This window comes from Eutrigla gurnardus (genome assembly GCF_963514095.1).
Source record: "Eutrigla gurnardus genome assembly, chromosome: 15".
Classification (NCBI taxonomy): domain Eukaryota; kingdom Metazoa; phylum Chordata; class Actinopteri; order Perciformes; family Triglidae; genus Eutrigla; species Eutrigla gurnardus.
The window spans coordinates 21,786,015-21,803,498 of NC_139938.1; the positions used below are offsets into that span (position 1 = coordinate 21,786,015).

Below are 17,484 nucleotides of genomic sequence, written 5' to 3' on the forward strand. Positions count from 1 at the left end.
AAACTTCCCACAACACGCGGTTGGTGAATCGCTGCAGGTCCAGGTCCCATCTGAGACCCGAGGCCACGTTGAAGTCCAGACCGGTCTCTCTGCAGGAGGCGAACATGTCGTTCTTTCGGCTGGACTTCAGGATCTGCTTCGAGCGTGTCGCGCGTCGCGTCCACAGCTTCTGTTTCTGCGTTTTTACAGCCACGTCCTGGTTCTGGTCCTCAAAGAACAGATCCGAGACCAGGTCCAGATTAGTCTTCGGAGGACGCCCGTTGACCCGGCTAGGACTGAGGTCAGCTGTCTCTACTTCCTGCTTCACATCCACCATCAACGTGGTCTCTACACAGCCGGTCTGGTCCAGTCCAGTCTCTGAGTCCGACAGCATTTCTGCCTCGAATTCGACGGGACACATGTAGGACGAGTCGCCTTCGCCGGCTCTCAGTGTCCCTCTTCTCTTGCTGGACCCCGTGAGTCTGTTCAGGTCTTGGGGTGCTGCGTCTATGTCCGTCCTCCGTTTACGTTTCTGCGCCTGGAAGGCCTCCCGCAGGTAGGCGTCCCGGTCCGCAGCGGTCACGCAGGCGTACTTCCTGTCCATCAGCCGGGTGACGTGCATCCGGAACAGCGTCCCGTCCAACTCCTGACCGAAGTTGTGCCGGACCAGATCCTGGACTATCCTGGTCTGGGTCCCGCAGAGGACCCTGGAGAAGTCTAGCAGCTCAATCACGATGCCGTTGGTGATCTGATCCGGGTTCAGTTTCTCTTTGGGGGCGTCGTCTCCGATGGCGAGCGCCACGCCGAGGTCCATACACAACGGGAAGGCGTCGGCCGTCAGCCTCAGCTGGACGCCGCCGTACTTCCGGACCACGAAGGATGCTGCGTCCGCCGGCAGGCCGGTCCTGCTGCCATCCGTGAGGACGGAACAGTCAACCATCTTGTTTCTTTTTGGGTAGTAGCGCTCCGGCTGGGCGGGCGCCGTCAGAGCAGCGAAGTCCGGTAACAGGAACGTTTCCCCCCAGCGCTGCGGCCGCAGCTTCACCGTCTCCCGCAGCAGCTTCACTTTGTTGTGGAGGCGGCGGCCGTAGTGGTAGCAATGCTCCTCGTCGCCCGCGTCCACGCCAAGCTCAAAATTGAAGTCCAGGATCTCAAACAGGAAGTACATGCCGGACTTGGTCACCGTCTTGGCGAAATCGCAGAGCTCCAGCATCACGCCGTTGGTCAGCAGCGCCGGGTCCAACGTCTCCTGCCTCGCCAGCGCAGCGTTGAAGTCCAGACCCGAGGCCACCGCCGCCGGGAACGGCACCACCCCCTTCTGGTAGCGGACGCCGTGGTGGATGCGGCGCCGCCAGATGTAGTCCTCCATGCCCTCCATGTTGGCGTTCCAACCTGACCGGAGCCGAGTCCTGAACCGGATCTCAGAGACCGGATCCAAGGAGACCGGAGCGTCTGCAGACAAAACAAAAGGAAAACTCACATGATGCTCAGAAATCTAAAATCACAAACTTAGAATTTAAAACATTACAAACTTTATCGAAGAACAATAAAGACTTTCAGATATTTACTAACATGCAGATAAAACGGCTGCTTGCTTCCTGTAAAACACAGATTTTAGACTAAGATTCATTTAAACAACATCCTGATTTGAACTAAAAAATGATCATTATTATTATTTTTCTATGTTTACAAACAACAACACAGAGTTATCTCTAAATAATAATGTATTGGCGTCATGTTTTATAACCGGGGGCATCACTGCGGCGCAGTAACACGCCTCCACCACTAGAGGTAGGTCTAACACAACCAGCATGTTAAAGCCACGTGGTGAGCTTTGTTTTCCTCTTGGTTCAACCATGGAAACACTTATAAAGTGTGTTTTTATTATTACTACGAGTACTACTGTAGCTTTGCAGTATTTAGTAGCAGAATACTTCCATCACTCAGATTCATGTGAAGAACAAACAACTTTATTTGTGTTCACAGAAGAAATTCACTGGAATTCTGAAATCACATTATACAGAATATTAAAGGTTCGTCCTGCGTTTAAAATTGACATGAACCGGAATTACAACTTTATATTATATTCATATATAAGTATTATTCTGCTTCTAATAATTACGAGGAGAAGAGAAGGAGGAGGTTTTATTTACTATTAATCATTAACATTAACATGTATTTGTAATATTCATGCACAGTCATTATTATTTCATTATATCATTATTTTTCTTCTCTACCTGCCTTGTTGCTCGGTATTGTTTTTTCCGACGGGGTCTTGGACGCACCAAAATGGCCGCCACGTGCAAACTTAAAAACTTAAAACTTCCCTAAAGTGAAAGGCGCATATCCCTACCTCCTACATGCTAACCCTGTCGGAGGGAAAGCTAGCCCGCACACGCACGGACGCGGAAATGCGAGCACTCACCGGACACCGGAGCGCTTCCCGGGAGGCGCGGAGTTCGGTGGCGGTGAAGTCTGGAGGACTCGTCGCTTCTGCCGGCCGCCGAACAGCAACACGGAAACGCTGGAATGACGCGTTCAGGGACGCGCCGGAAACTCCGCTTTTACAGGCTCGTTTCCTGGGGACTGTCGAGTTATGAGGAAAAAAATGAAAATGTTATTCATATATCTCTATGGTTTCTAGTTGTGTAATATTTATTTCCCTTTTGAGTCCTTCTGTGTTAATTTTGACATGTTTGAAATAAAAATAAAATAAAATAATTGTAAAAATACAACAGTAATACAGTATAGCAATGTTGTAATTGTTGGGGGGGGGGGGGGGGGGGGTATGTATACAGATTTATTTTTATGGAAATCCACATATGAGAGTCCACATATGAGAGTGAAACTTATATTTTAATGAGATTATCTATTTTATAAATAACGTTTTACTGTTAAAAACAGTAGAATAATATAGACAGGGAGTCCCATAAAGGTTAGTTGGTCCCATTACAGAAATTTACAGAAAAAATAGCATTAATAACTTACATGACGTTTACTTTATCACGTATAAATAACACCGAAGAGTTTGCATGAATTCATAATTGTATTTACATCCTTGTTTTAACATATACACTCGGATCTTTTTGTTAATATCTAAAAAAAGACGATTATCTATTTTTGCTTTTTTTTATGTGGTTAGTATTTCTAGTGTTTGTTAAGGATGTTAGAAAAATAAAATAGACTGTTTCCGCCCGGTCTCGAACTGGCGACCTCCCGCCCGGTGTTCGTGTATACCGGTAGTTTCAACTTTTTCCATGCATTCTCGGTAGTTCTTAACACTAGCGATGTAATATACTTTTGGCCACTAGAGGGGTTTGTGGCGCTGTTTTGCCTTTTTGATGCAAGGAATTTGACCTTTTTGACATTTCGGCAGTGAAGACGCCCTGAATGTCATTCAAACTGTATGAGCCATGTCTGTGTGTATGTTTTAAACAGTAACTGGCTACACAACGTACTGTATGTTTATGTTAGGGAAGTTGTGTTTGGTGAAGGAGGGATCCTAACCGTGTCAGTTTTTAAGTGCCTCTGGGCAAGAAGAAGTCTTCTACGGGGATCCATGACAGGTTATCACCACGGCAGGTTATCACCACGGCAGGTTATCACCCCAACACTACGCACAACAGTGGGAGCAGAGACACACACACACTGAGACACACACGCACACACACACAGAACAGTCGGACCGGCTGTCCCTGTGTATCTGCTTGTTACGTCACAGCTTGATTCACTATAACACACACACACACACACACACACTGATCCTGGGCGTCCCGCCAGCAGAGGGGCCAGCCAACAGGAAGCTGCTTATATGGACATCAGGACATCCGCTGCAGTGACAGGAAATGCCATATTTGGGCTGAAGCAGAAAGGATTTACTGCTGACATGCCTGTGTGTGTGTGTGTCTCTCTCTGTGTGTGTGTGTGTGTGTGTGTGTGTGTGTGTGTGTGTGCATCTGCAGGAAGCAGCTTTTAAATCAGACTTTGACATTTAAATTTGACCTAAAACAAAATGGTATCTTCTGTTTCACTATTTAAATTAAACATGTATGTCTTAGTTAAACTAACATATTTATGAGTAGTACCATTTTTCTTATAACGTGTTCATCATAGTGGTCACAATCTGACGACTTTGCTCTGATGTATTATTCTGTTATACACCAGATCACTGTAATCACATCACATGGATTCTCTTACCATTGTTACGCAGATGACACCCAGCTGTTCCTCTCTTTTCCCCCAACCTCCGACACTCATATTGCAACTCGCATCTCGGAATGTCTGGCAGACATCTCCGTCTGGACAACTGCACATCACCTCAAGCTCAGCTACTACTTTACTCAGACGAGGACCTAACACTTGTTTCTATTTTTTAGCTCTTACTTTAGCACAAATGCTATGTTGTGGTTTCTTTCTTTTGACAAATGTACTTATTGTAAGTCGCTTTGGACAAAAGCATCTGCTAAATGCCCTGAAGGTAAATGTAAATGATGATTTGATCTGATTGTTCCTGATGAACTCCATCTGTTCAATATTCAGACAAACTTTTAACATCTAATATGTTTCTGTATTAAAGACTCAATCTTGTTTTGGTGCTTTCAGCTGCATCACACGGATGATTCAACAATAATAATAATGAAGTTTAGACGTCTGTTGATGAAAACCATGGGATCCGGTTGAAAGCTCTACATGAAAGCACAGACGTTTGGTTCTTGTAGATTTTTGCTTTAATCCAGTATAAAATCAGAAACTGAGCTGCATGTAAACATACAAATGTTTCAGAACCTACTCAGTAGGTACACATTCATGTACAAATACCACAGGTACACATTATGTACACGCACTAAAGTATTTACACTCATTCATCTGTCAGAGTCTCTACACGGCTGGAAACATCAGTCTGTTGTACCAGAGACCTTCCCAGTGTCCCTTAAATCCTCCGTTCCTCCTCTGGAGTCTGGTCAGGGTCTAGAGTCTGGTCTGGAGTCTGGTCTGGTCAGTGTCCTGGTCTGGAGTCAGGTCTGTCGGCAAGGTGTTTGACCTTTGACCTCAAAGTTAAAACGTTACACTCCGATGGACATCGGAAGAGAGTCCAAGGTCAAAAGGTCACACTGGGTGACTTCCTGTCTGTCAGCAGACCCCGGAGCCGCGGACGGGGCTCCCCAACGGAGCAGTCGCCATCGGGGAGGAGCAGGAGGAGTAGAGGCGGGGCGACTGCGAGGTGGCGTAGACATGAGTCAGCGGTGTGGAGGAGCGGGAAGGAGGGGGGGCGGTGAGAGCCAGGGAGGAGGCGGGGCTCTGGTCGACCACAGGGACTCGGTCCGTCCCTATCTTGCGGTCCCGCTGCCTCTGGTGGATCTTGGCGTGCCTCTTGCGTTCATCGCTGCGGGCGAACTTGCGTCCGCACTCGCCGCAGGCGAAGGGCTTCTCGCCGGTGTGCGTGCGGATGTGCGTGGTCAGGTGGTCACTGCGGCTGAAGCTGCGCATGCAGATGCGACACTGGAACGGCCTTGCGCCCGTGTGCATGCGCACGTGGCGCGTCAGTTCGTCGGAGCGGGAGAAGCGGCGCTCGCAGCCGTCGCCGGGGCAGGCGTACGGGCGCTCATGGGGCAGCGACTTGCACTGGCGCCCGGCGGCGAACTTCCTGCTCCGGCATGGCCTGGCAGCCTGGTGGGCGGGGCCGGGGGCGGGGCCTGGAGGCTGTATCTGCATCTGTGAGGAGAAGGCTTGGATGGTGGAAAGCGGCGTGAGCATCGGCGGAATTGGCTTCTGGTCCTGCATCAGACCGAGCACGCCATCCTGCAGGATGTAGTCCGGCAGCATCGGCACCAGTCGGGGGGCCGGGTAGGCGGGAGGCGGGCCCTGAGGCGGGAAGGAATGGGGGGCTGGCTGGGAGGCGGCAGGAGGGGGGAGGAGGTCAGCTGACGTGTACGTCGGCATCGCAGAGAAGACGGAGGTGACGTCACCGGAGCCACAACTGAAGTTTGGCAGCGATGATGATGATGATGTCACTGATGATGAGGAGCAGGGGGCACTGACGCTGACCAACCCAGTTAACAGGCTGAGGAGAGGCTCCGCCCACAAGCTGCTGCAGGTGGGCTCGAAGGTGAAGCGGCCGCTGTAGGCCAGAGGGGTAAGGGGGGGCAGGTCCAGGTCTGACAGGGAGTCTGGGAAAGAGACACAGAACACCTGTAAACACACATGCTCTGCTCTGATTGGCTGCAGCCAGTCAGCTGAGTGTCAGCGACAAACATCTTTATTTTACCTCATTTTCAACATTTAATTACATTTAATTAAGTGTCAGAAGTAAAAACCTGAAGCTCCGTCGTTTATTTGACTTTTTATTCTGATTCATAATTTTCATTCCGACATTTAAATTCGAGCTCAAATCTAAATTTAACTTTTTATTTTCTATTGAAATATGCACCGCATATACATTTGTAAAAAATAAAAATATATGTAATTATTAATCAACAAACATCCATTAAAACAGTTTTAGTGTGGAAAACATCCTTAAATCATTAATCGCATTAAAGTCTCTAATTTATGAATATTCCCTCTGTCTGTACATGAAACGTTTAAGGGGTTTTAGTATCTCCTCCTTCTCCTCCTCCTCACCTCCGTACTCCCCGGGACCCAGCACGGCTCCCTCCGCGGCCGACGACGCCAGCAGCGAGCCTCCTTCGTTCTGCAGCAACATGTGCAGCTCCTCCAGCTTGGAGTAGTATCCGTCCAGCGGGGAGGGGGGCGGCAGGAGGCCGTGGAGGGGGTCCGAGACCTGCAGGGCGGACTGCAGGAGCAGCTCCGCTTTGGTCGCTGCCATCTCCCCGGAGGAGCAGCAGCAGGAGCCAAGCCGCTCCTAGAGTTGTTCCTGCGGGGGGGCCGAGCCGGTCTCCGCTCCCGGACCGGGTTGACACTGCTGCCGGGGCCGGTGGTGCTTGGTGGAAGCCAACGCTGGAGGGTCGACGGCTCCGGGTCCGGCGTGCCGTTCGGGGGTTTGAAACGCGACTTCCGGGTGTTTGAATGAACTTACATGTTTTCACGTGTGCAACTTGACTCTGTCCTCGACCAGGATTCCCGGCTTTATAAAGACTCCTGCGTGACGTACATTCCCAAATATGGGAAGGAAGGAAGGAAGTAGGAAGCCCATATTTGGTCAGAGCGGCGAGCGTGCAGCCCGCTGCTCGGACAGCTCCGCGGCTCTCTCTCGCGGTTTCTAGAGCGTGAAGGGTCCGGCAGAGTCCGGACCTCCGTCCGCGTCCGCGGCTGCCGTCTGTCCGCCGGACTGCGGCCGGTAGACGGCGCAGAGAAAGCCGCCATGGCCGCAAACCCCGGTACCCGTCACAGCTCGGTTCAGTTGTGTTAGCCTCTACGTCACATGGAGATCAGCCAGCGGCGTCATCACTTCCTCGAGCCTTATTTGGGTGTCTTCCTGTCCGACTGCTGCTCTGAGATCAGGCAGGGCAGTGGCAAAAATACATAAATTATTAACAGCTGAAAAAACACTTCAAGTATCAGAGGTACTAGTACTCTGTGGAGGTGTACATGTACCTTAAGTACTCTGTCCTTAATGAAGTAAAGTAACATGTACCATAGTATAACAAAAGTACACAAAAGTTAGTACTATCAGCTCCATGTAGTTAAAGTACACAAGTACTATGCGTTTCATGTCAAAGTATCAGCAGTAAACGTACACAAGTAATATGAGCTTCATGTTAAAGTATCAGCAGTAAAAGTACACAATTACTATGAGCTTCATATTAAAGTATCAGCAGTAAAAGTACACAATTACTATGAGCTTCATGAAAAAGTATCAGCAGTAAAAGTACACAAGTACTATGAGCTTCATATTAAAGTATCAGCAGTAAAAGTACACAATTAGTATGAGCTTCATGAAAAAGTATCAGCAGTAAAAGTACACAATTACTATGAGCTTCATATTAAAGTATCAGCAGTAAAAGTACACAATTACTATGAGCTTCATGAAAAAGTATCAGCAGTAAAAGTACACAATTACTATGAGCTTCATATTAAAGTATCAGCAGTAAAAGTACACAATTACTATGAGCTTCATGAAAAAGTATCAGCAGTAAAAGTACACAAGTACAATGAGCTTCACATTAAAGTATTAGGAGTAAAAGAACACAAGTACTACGAGCTTCATGTTAAAGTATCAGCAGTAAAAAGTACATTTCCAGTGTAGCACTTGTGACAGAGTATCGTTGACAGTGAACTTGGAGTTCAATCTATTTATTTTCATGATTTATAATTATTATATGATTATTATTTAAGTACGACTTTACTTTATGTCAGTTCTAATACTTGTTGCAGTATTTTCTCTCCTGACGTGACGTCAGTATTTTTGAGGTCTTGCGGACGTAAACTGAATATTTGTGTCACGTGATTTCTAACAACCCGTTGTTACAAAGAAAAACAGCGCCGTCTGCTGGACGAGATATATGGAAGTAAATCCGGAATGAACATTATTTATTCGTTTATAGTTAAATTATTTTACTATATTTTATAGTTAAACATTATTTATAGTTAAACGGTTAAGATAATATTACACGTCTCTTTATTTAACTTTCAATTACTGTCCTCATGTCTACATGAGATCACAGGTTATTCATCTCGAGACAATTAATCACATGAGTATCTAAAATAACAATACGGTGTTAAAATAAGAGACATGGTGTGCGCATGTGTGAGAATGTATTGGTTGTATTTATATTTGGCAGTGTTGTATTTCATTATGCATACACGCGGGTGAGAAAAAAAAGAAGTGGAGGATGCGGGCATCGATCCCGCTACCTCTCGCTTTGCTGTGTTCTCCCAATTCCGCCAAAGTAAGCCCAAAGTAAGCCCAAAATTAGCCAATCACGTTTCTTCCCTTGGGCTTACTTTTGACCAATCACGTTTCTTCCCTTGGGCTTTTGACCAATCACGTTTCTTCCCTTGGGCTTACTTTTGACCAATCACCTTGTTCTACGGATTTGAGGAGGAGAGTGGAGTGCAGAAAAGGAAATACATAAGGGGGGTCACCTACAATACCTGCAGCCAATGTGGGCAGCCCAAAACCAAGGACTTTGGGCATAGTCGCCATGGCAGTGCCACCTTCTGCCCACGTGCCGGACATGGCAAATCCCTCGATGAGTGGTTGGCAGAACAGAGAGCAGCAAAATAAAATCCTGTGAATCTGTGGTCCCTGGGCAGGGAGTTGTATATATTGTATATACTTGTATATAGTGTAGGTACTTGTGTGTGTATATAGTGTACTTGTGTGTATATAGTGTTCCTTTATGCATACAGTTTTTTCTGAAGTGTGCGTTCATTTTTAATACTTGTTTGTTTTACATCTTGTTTTCCTGAAGAGAAAGTGTGTGTGTGTGTGTGTGTGTGTGTGTGTGTGTGTGTGTGTGTGTGTGTGTGTGTGTGTGTGTGTGTTCTCAATACTTAATATTTTGTTCAGATACATTAAATCTGATCAAAACAACATTTAAGACTCTGTGCATCATTACAAAACTCCAATACTGTCTCAAACTTTGAAGACACATTTTATTGTAATTAACAGAAACAGAAATAAACATAAGTCGTTGATAATTTGGTTGTGCAGATCGCTGGATCGAAGCCAACTCACGACAGGTGACGGGAAGCCTACATAACTCAAAACGTCAAATAATGCGCAGGGATATCGCCAGAATATTGCTGCACGGAGAAATATATTTAATTGCATCATTATTTTTTTTCCAGTATTTATTTCCCGTGTTTTTCACTTGCGTGGGGGGCTCAAAGATTGGCCCCCTTCTTTGAAGGACACAAGTACTATGAGCTTCATGAAAAAGTATCAGCAGTAAAAGTACATTTCCAGTGTAGCACTTGTGACAGAGTATCGTTGACAGTGAACTATTATAATTATTATATGATTATTATTTAAGTACGACTTTACTTTATGTCAGTTCTAATACTTGTTGCAGTATTTTCTCTCCTTACGTGACGTCAGTATTTTTGAGGTCTTGTGGACGTAAACTGAATGTTTGTGTCACGTGATTTCTAACAACTAGTTGTAACAAAGAAAAACAACAGCGCCGTCTGCTGGACGAGAGATATGGAAGTAAATCCGGAATGAACATTATTTATTTGTTTATAGTTAAATTAATAAGATAGTAATTAGAGATAGAGAAGATAATAATACACGTCTCTTTATTTACCTTTCAATTACTGTCCTCACGTCTACATGAGATCACAGGTTATTGGTCTCGAGCCAATTAATCACATGAGTATCTAAAACAACAATACGATGTTAAAATAAGAGACATGGTGTGCACATGTGTGAGAATGTATTGGTTGTATTTATATTTGGCAGTGTTGTATTTCATTATGCATACACGCGGGTGAGAAAAAAAAAAGATTTGGAGGATGCGGGCATCGATCCCGCTACCTCTCGCATGCTAAGCGAGCGCTCTACCATCTGAGCTAATCCCCCGTAAAAGCAGTAGACCTCTCAGGCTTATTTAAAGGAACACGGTCATCTCATTGGTTTAAAGGGTTGATGATGCCGCAGTGGGAGGGAGGGAAGATTGTTTACGCCGCTGATGTCACTTTCCAGCATCTCAACTGTGACGACGTGTTTATTTTAATGATCTGACATAAGAACACGGAAGGGGGCGGGACATAGCCTCCAGCGCTTTAATACGAAGGAGTCATTTAATAGAAAAAGGAGACATTTATCCTGCCTGGCAACAAAAACGGCAGCTAATTACACCACACTCCATTCAAAGAAAGTTATATTAAACTGTGCAGTAAAACCCTCAAACTCCCCAGAAACTAATGTAACTCACCTACACCGCCCTGGTTTGTTGAATAAACCCAGAACTCACCACCAGGAGACAAATATTCTGTTCATGGGTAAGTATATATGTAGTAATATGACTTTAACATTAGGCTATATTTTATTAATATATAGGCTACCTAATATATGTATAGATATTGATATTTTAATCGTGAGTTTGTTTGTATTTTTACCGCATATTGTTCCAACTGACAGACTGTTAGTCTGTAGCATACACCTAAAACAGCAGTCGCCATGACAACAGTGGGATGAGCAGCTGAGCTAATAATCAGCTACACTACATAAGATCACAATACTGATCAGATATTTGATCAAATGCATAAATAGTGTGTGTGTACACCTGCTTTATAAAGACCATGACAGAGTCCTGCAGCAGAAATAGAACAAAGCTGAGACGTGTCGGCATGTGGCAGCCGGCTGCATTTAGACTGTGACACACACACACACACACACACACACACACACACACACACACACACACACACACACACACACACACACACACACACACACACACACACACACACACACACACACACACACACACACACACAGGAATGCTGCTGGAACTTTCCGGTGGGCCGTGTGCGTATATAAGCAGAGCAGGACATCAGGACAGACCAAGTCCAGACCGAAGCAGAAACTTGCACCAGGATGTTGTGTCCCAGCGTCTTCCAGCCGTCCCCCGTCTCCATGCGGACTCTGCTGGACCTGCACTGGCCGGTGCGCAGCCTGTGGCCCGAGAGCCGGTCGCTGCTCTTCCACATGGAGCAGGATATGATCCGCCACATGCAGGAGATGAGGACCGGCATGGAGCTGATGGAGCGGCTGCACCAGAGGATCTTCGAGGAGATTGACCAGACCTCGTCCCTGGCGGCGGGGGTCTTCCGACCCATCGGCTTCACAGAGCTGGGGGGGGACGGCGGCGGCTTTGGCCTCAGCCTGGACACTGCGGCGTTCTCCCCAGAGGAGCTGTCGGTGAAGCAGGTGGGCAGGAAGCTGAGGGTGAGCGGCCGCACGGAGAGCCGGCAGGAGGACCAGCGGGGCTCCGCCTCCTACAGATGTCAGGAGTTCAGGCAGGAGTTCCAGCTGCCGGATGGCGTCGACTCCCAGACTGTCACCTGCTCGCTGGTGGGGGGCCGGCTGCAGATCCAGGCCCCCCGGGAGAAGGCGGTGCATGATGGGAAGGAGAGGCTGGTCCCCATCAGCGTCGCCTTGGCCCCGTCCATCACGTCCTCGCCGACCTCGCCGACCTCAGGGAGCGACGCCACCGACACAAACTGAACTCACAGCGGGAAGCCTTGCCATCTGTGATTTTTATAATACACGTGTTTCACTGGGGAAATGATTCTCATGTTTAATTAAGATCATCATTATCTATTATTTTATCTTTTACTATGGACATGTAGCAGAATGATGCAGCGTGCGATACCCTCCCAACGTTAATATTCTTAATATTTTCTCTGAATGCTTAGAGAATATTCCAATAACTTTTTAAATGTGTGATCGCAGGATGACGAACTAATGTTGATGTAAAATTCATCTTAATCTTCACCATTAAAAAGTCACTTTATAATGATGTCATTACTTTCAGTCAGATTTACAATTAATCTAATTTTATATATATATATATAAATTAGATTAATTGTAAATCTGATATACACACACATTGTATTATTCTGTTCTTATGGGATTCCTGTGTATTTTGTGTTAAAGGGGCCATATTATGAAAAACAGGTTTTCTCTGGTCTCTACACCTATTAACTGGTCCTCCCTGAGCCTGTCAACTCCCAGGATGAGGAAAACAAGCAATTCCTGCATGGTCTCTGCAGCCCACCTTCCGGTAAAATGGTGCTCCTACAGGCTGTTCAGATTCAGCTCCTTTCGTTACATAACGAATGGAGTCATTTGCATAGGCCTCTGCACGATGATAGGAGATATCCGAAAGGGGGCCTTTCGCTTGAGAGCCAGCCCGACAGCGCGGACGGCGAGCCGACAGCACAGACAGTGCGAACAGACTGCGTGGACTAACAGCGTGGACAGACAGCGCAAACGGAGAGCCGACAGCACGGACGGAGAGCCGACAGCACGGACGGAGAGCATGCACCGACAGCGCTCCGGTGAGTGGAGCCCGACTTACCAGTCATGGCGCGGGGTGATCCGGCTGGTGCTCCGTGAATAAATCCCGGTGCGGGTGGAGTTGGAGATAATCCTCCTCCTGTCTCACGCGCTCTGGTGCGTCTTCACTGCTGCCTCCGGTCGGACGGAACCCGGGGGCGTGTGTCCGACAGAGCACCGTGCACGACGGTCCGGGTCCGGTCTCTTGCGTTTCATTTTTACAGCTACGGCTTCTGTGTGTGTGCTAACCACTTCACATCGGACTGCTTCAGTAACGACGGTCAGTACAAAGCTGGCTTTGCCTCGACACTGACCCCCGTAAAAGGATCTGCCCCAACCATACGGCACCAGCAACTTCACCTGAGCCACATAGGCGAGCCTTAGCGATACATCCACCGTAAACATTGGCGCATGCTGCCGCGTAGCGTAAGCGGCATCCTGTCTCTCTCCGAGTAGGCGATGACAGACGGAGCTCATGAGTATTTAAAGGTGCAGGCACAGAAACAGCCTGTTCTCGGGAGAGCTCAGCAGCAACTTTTAGACAGCTGGAATTCAGGACCACGGATGGGTTTGGGGCAATGCATATCAAAAACAGTGTTGTTGGACCTCTGACAGTGGTGTGGAATTGATGAAAAACAGTATAATATGGGAACTTTAATAAAAGTACTAATAAAGTTTGACCGACGGGTTTGATGGTAACAAACACAGGACACCAGTTCTCCCCTTTCTTTGTAAAATAATTCTCAATAAACTTAATTTATTCACAAACTGCGTTTCAAATTGCCATGTTGTAATGTTATTTTTTTTTAATCACATACAATAAAAAACATTTCTAAAAGACAAGAGATGTCAGAGTCTCTGCGCTATCTTTGTACACGACCACTCCGCCGCCGTCCGGAGCTTGTTTTATTTTTTCAAACACGATGCGTTCATCGCCGACTCCTCGTCACGCTCAGACATCAGATTAGAAATATTAAGAAAAACAGCAGAAAATAATGAACAGAGGGACTAAAAATGTAACAGCTACAGTTAAACACATTTATTTTTCTTCTCCTGTAGTTTTCTTCTTTTCTTTTAAACGTGTTGATTTACAGAATAATAGAATATGTTCAGTTAAGGCTTATGTTGGAGCGATCAACGGAAATAAACAACGACCACCCGGAGAGAGTATTTGTTTATGTGTGTTGTGGGGACACGGTGTGTGTGTTTGTGTATATGACTTAAGGGGACATTTGTGTTTTTTAAAACTTAATTTTATGTCTTCAAAATTGTTTTGTAAATTTGGGTGAACGGAGACTTTATCTTTTTATTTTTTTTGGATTTAGAATTTCAAGTGGACGTCACGTGATGCTAACAATCTAGCTTATAGCACGTCTTAAAAGGAGCGGTTCAACATTTTGGTAAATAGTTTTCATCTCAGAGTGAGATGTTGAGATTAATATAAGCTTGACAGCTCACCTGACGGTTAGCTAGTCTTAATGCTAAGCTAGGCTAAGCACATCTCGACTGCAATTTCCATATTTAACACACTCAGGAAAACAAATTTCTAAGATGTTGAACCGCCCCTTTAAGAGGACGCGTTTCAGGTCTCTAACGCGACGTTAGAGAATAAGAACCGAAACCTCCGAATGAAACGTATGAGTTCAAAGAAAAATCGGATAATTGTAAATTGTAAATGACAGTGAATCTGTCACAGTCGACATTTACATACTTTGACTCTTTGTGTCAAACTTTATTGAACCTTTTTTCATTTTTGGTGCATTCAGGGACATTTCGACATCTGAGAATTATCCAAATGCACATTTTCAGATGTGATGAAATAATGTTTGGGTTTACTTGTTGAACATCTTCAGCGGTTGGATGCTGACCATCAACAGTGGGATGTCAGAGTGTCCTTGAATGCATTACTAAAGAGACCTCCGGTTTATGTGCAGGGTCACAGAAGAACTTCCGTTTTAGATTAATTCATGAATACATAATGTATTTTTGTTTTGTTGCAGCAGGACTTCACGTCTCCTTTTCAACCACATGAAACTGAGTAAAAGAAACCCGACTGTGAAGGATCATCCCTTTAGAAGCATTGTTCACACCCGGCGGTCCCGAGTCTTCAGCATCCAGATTCAATCCAGTTCATTATTTAGATTTAATATTTGACTGTCCGATTAAAGAAGGTTTTTTAGGTAGTAAAATGTGTTTATTATTATAATTCCTTATTTCTGAAGGTATCGTATTACTGCGAGGAGAGAGAACATTCAGACCCAGACAGACCTCGTCCACGTCGCTTTGACCCTGAACCGTTGTTTCCTCACTCGTTCTCTCAGAACTAGAACATTTGACTTTTCTTTCACACTAAATTTAATTTTAAGGTCATCATGAAACATTCACTATTAAATAACTGACGTTTTCTAAGAATCTGAAAAGTTGCGAAATGGGTTCACAACCGACGTTCTATTCTCCTGTAATAAAGTCTCAATCAAATATGTAAATAATAACAACATTAACACACATTGAGCTCTTTGATCTCCGCTTCTTCTTCTGTGGTGCTTTAACAAGTACGGAGACGTATCATCACCATCAGGACGTAATCTGGATTCAATCTGGACATGAGTCACATGACCACCGGGGGGGGGGGGCACACACATGGAGACGGGGGAGTGCGAGTGTGTGTACACTCAGGTGAACAACAGCATCAGTGGCTACCTGCCCTCAGTGAAGTCTGACAGGACGACACCACCGAACTGCAGGGACCTGAACGCATCACCACGCTGACGTCACATGGGGTGTGTGTGTGTTATTGATGCAACACCAGACTCTGAACTATTCACTGTTCAACAAAGATTCTGATCAATGTCGATATGATGATCAATTTCATATCAGTATTGGTATTCGAGACGTTGGGATGCGCTTAAACAATCAGACATCTGAATTATTGATTAATAATTAATTCATAGTCTATGTGAAGAGACAGGAACCACCCAAAAGTCACATTCATATGATTAAAAGGGCCACTTCATCTGAACTACAAAAACAGAGAGCATGCTGGGACGCTTGATGTGTGTGAGATGTTGCTGCTGAATATTTCAATCTGAATCTCAGGGACAAATAAAACCAGATTATAGTCTCCAACCTGCCCAGCAAGTATAGAGGCTAAGCCCCGCCCCTTCCTGGGTCCACCACGAGTCCTTATTTCAGAGTAAATATGTTGCTAGGCAACAGAGAGACATGCATTACGTTTGATCCTGTTTGAACTGTACCATGAATCACACAGAAGATGTTTGTCAGATTAAAAGATTTTTTCTCATGTTGTGGTCGTACAGTCTTAGCTAACCATGATCATTAGCATGTAGCGATTAGCATGTGGAGATTAGCATGGACCATCATGAACGGTAAATTTAAAAACAGTGACGTGCAGCTCCATGTTAAAGTAACGTAGACCAGACCAGCAGCTCCTCTGCATCTGTAGCATGGGATTAGCATGATAGCTCGCTAACTAGCCAGTGGCTTAATGAGTCAAACTGAACAACTTAATGCTTCGTCCACACACTCTCTGATCACCGTGGAGACAAGCTCCTCCCATCGGGGTATAGCTGATCAATAACACTGATTATTAGATTAATACTGATTCTCCAGATTTTATGATCTTCTGACAATTCATTTCACGATGAAGACGGAAAATCTCTTTGAGCTAAGAGGTCTGGTGTTGTGGTGCCAGACTGAGTGGTTGGCATGGTGATGGCATGTGGTTGGTGCGGTGATGGCGTGTGGTTGGCGTGGTGATGGCGTGTGGTGATGGCGTGTCAGGTTGGCGCTGCACGGTGGCGCCACCATCAGACTGTGTTACAGACTCGCAGCTGTGTGTTGGAAGACACCTGGACGGTCTGAGTCCAGTCACAGAGGAGACTCTGCACCTGGGCTTCAGGTGTGAGAGCATGAGGCTAGCAGCTAGCATGGTGTATGGTACCTGGAGGCCAGGTGCAGGAGGTTCTCCTCCACAGCCCCGGGTCATCGGTGCCGGTAGTCACATCATCACTGTCGTCAGCCAATCAGCTTTGTTTACGCCAGATCATCCAATGAGAGAAGGTGTTGTTCCTGAGAGCCTTGCTGATTGGTGGCAAGGAGGCGTGGAGTGTTGAGACGATGGTGGTCCAGGAACAGGGGGGGCGGGGGCTTCAGATCAATTCAAAACTAAATAAAAAACTGAAACAGAGAACAGCCTTCGATTTACAAATGTGTCAGTTTTCTTCTATTAAGTTCAAGTCCAGTTCTGTACAATCCCTCTCAAACACCGCCTGCTGCGCCGCCTCGCGTTCCTCCACCTCCTCCTCGCAGTCCTCGTCCTCATCCTCATCCTCCCGGCACTCCTCGTCGCTCTCGCTCAGTGGCCCGATGCTGGTCCGCCCCAGGCACTCGGCGGGCGAGCAGGAGCCCCGGAAGTCGCCCATGAAGGACTCCATGCCCATGCAGACTTCGCCGCCACAGGCCAGCCTGCCGCCGCCACGCTCCAGACACTGAGGGTCGATGCTGCGGGTCTGAGGAGA

General features: G+C 46.3%; 4 protein-coding genes across 5 annotated transcripts in view; 1 reads left to right on the forward strand and 3 right to left on the reverse strand.

Annotated features, from left to right (window-relative positions):
• Window positions 1-2,516, reverse strand: part of LOC311025568 (uncharacterized protein) — a 3,850-nt gene extending 1,334 nt beyond the window's left edge. The window contains exons 1-2 of the mRNA XM_084028539.1: window positions 2,405-2,516; window positions 1-1,431 (exon numbers count right to left, since the gene is read on the reverse strand). The exon at window positions 1-1,431 is cut by the window's left edge and continues 1,334 nt beyond it. Coding sequence (XP_083884665.1) covers window positions 1-1,357 — 1,357 coding nt within the window. The 5' untranslated portion in view covers window positions 1,358-1,431; window positions 2,405-2,516. The remainder of the gene's footprint in view (window positions 1,432-2,404) is intronic.
• fam53c (family with sequence similarity 53 member C) overlaps window positions 1-17,484 on the reverse strand; it is a 157,946-nt gene that overhangs the window by 138,389 nt on the left and 2,073 nt on the right. Inside the window, exon 4 of one of the 2 annotated variants that reach the window (XM_084028069.1) lies at window positions 17,447-17,475. In XM_084028069.1, the coding sequence (XP_083884195.1) occupies window positions 17,447-17,475 (29 nt within the window). Of the gene's footprint in view, window positions 1-12,916; window positions 17,476-17,484 lie in introns of those variants that run through there. The other variant, XM_084028068.1, reaches the window with a different exon arrangement.
• On the reverse strand, window positions 4,684-7,258 carry LOC311025569 (early growth response protein 1-like). The gene is made up of 2 exons (XM_084028540.1): window positions 6,598-7,258; window positions 4,684-6,146 (listed from the first exon to the last, which is right to left on the reverse strand). The coding sequence occupies exons 1-2, from the start codon at window positions 6,800-6,802 to the stop codon at window positions 5,110-5,112; spliced, it is 1,242 nt and encodes a 413-aa protein (XP_083884666.1). The 5' UTR covers window positions 6,803-7,258; the 3' UTR covers window positions 4,684-5,109.
• LOC311025239 (heat shock protein beta-11-like) lies at window positions 11,437-12,142 on the forward strand. The gene has a single exon (XM_084028074.1). It carries the CDS (start codon window positions 11,483-11,485, stop codon window positions 12,110-12,112), a length of 630 nt encoding a protein of 209 aa, XP_083884200.1. The 5' UTR covers window positions 11,437-11,482; the 3' UTR covers window positions 12,113-12,142.

Excerpts from the sequence above, each read along its gene's own strand:
- LOC311025569 (XM_084028540.1), bottom strand. The coding sequence starts at position 6,802 with ATGGCAGCGACCAAAGCGGAGCTGCTCCTGCAGTCCGCCCTGCAGGTC. Across the intron at positions 6,147-6,597 it reads GGGTCCCGGGGAGTACGGAG|ACTCCCTGTCAGACCTGGAC; the intron begins GTGAGGAGGAGG and ends TCTCTTTCCCAG.
- LOC311025239 (XM_084028074.1), top strand. The coding sequence starts at position 11,483 with ATGTTGTGTCCCAGCGTCTTCCAGCCGTCCCCCGTCTCCATGCGGACT.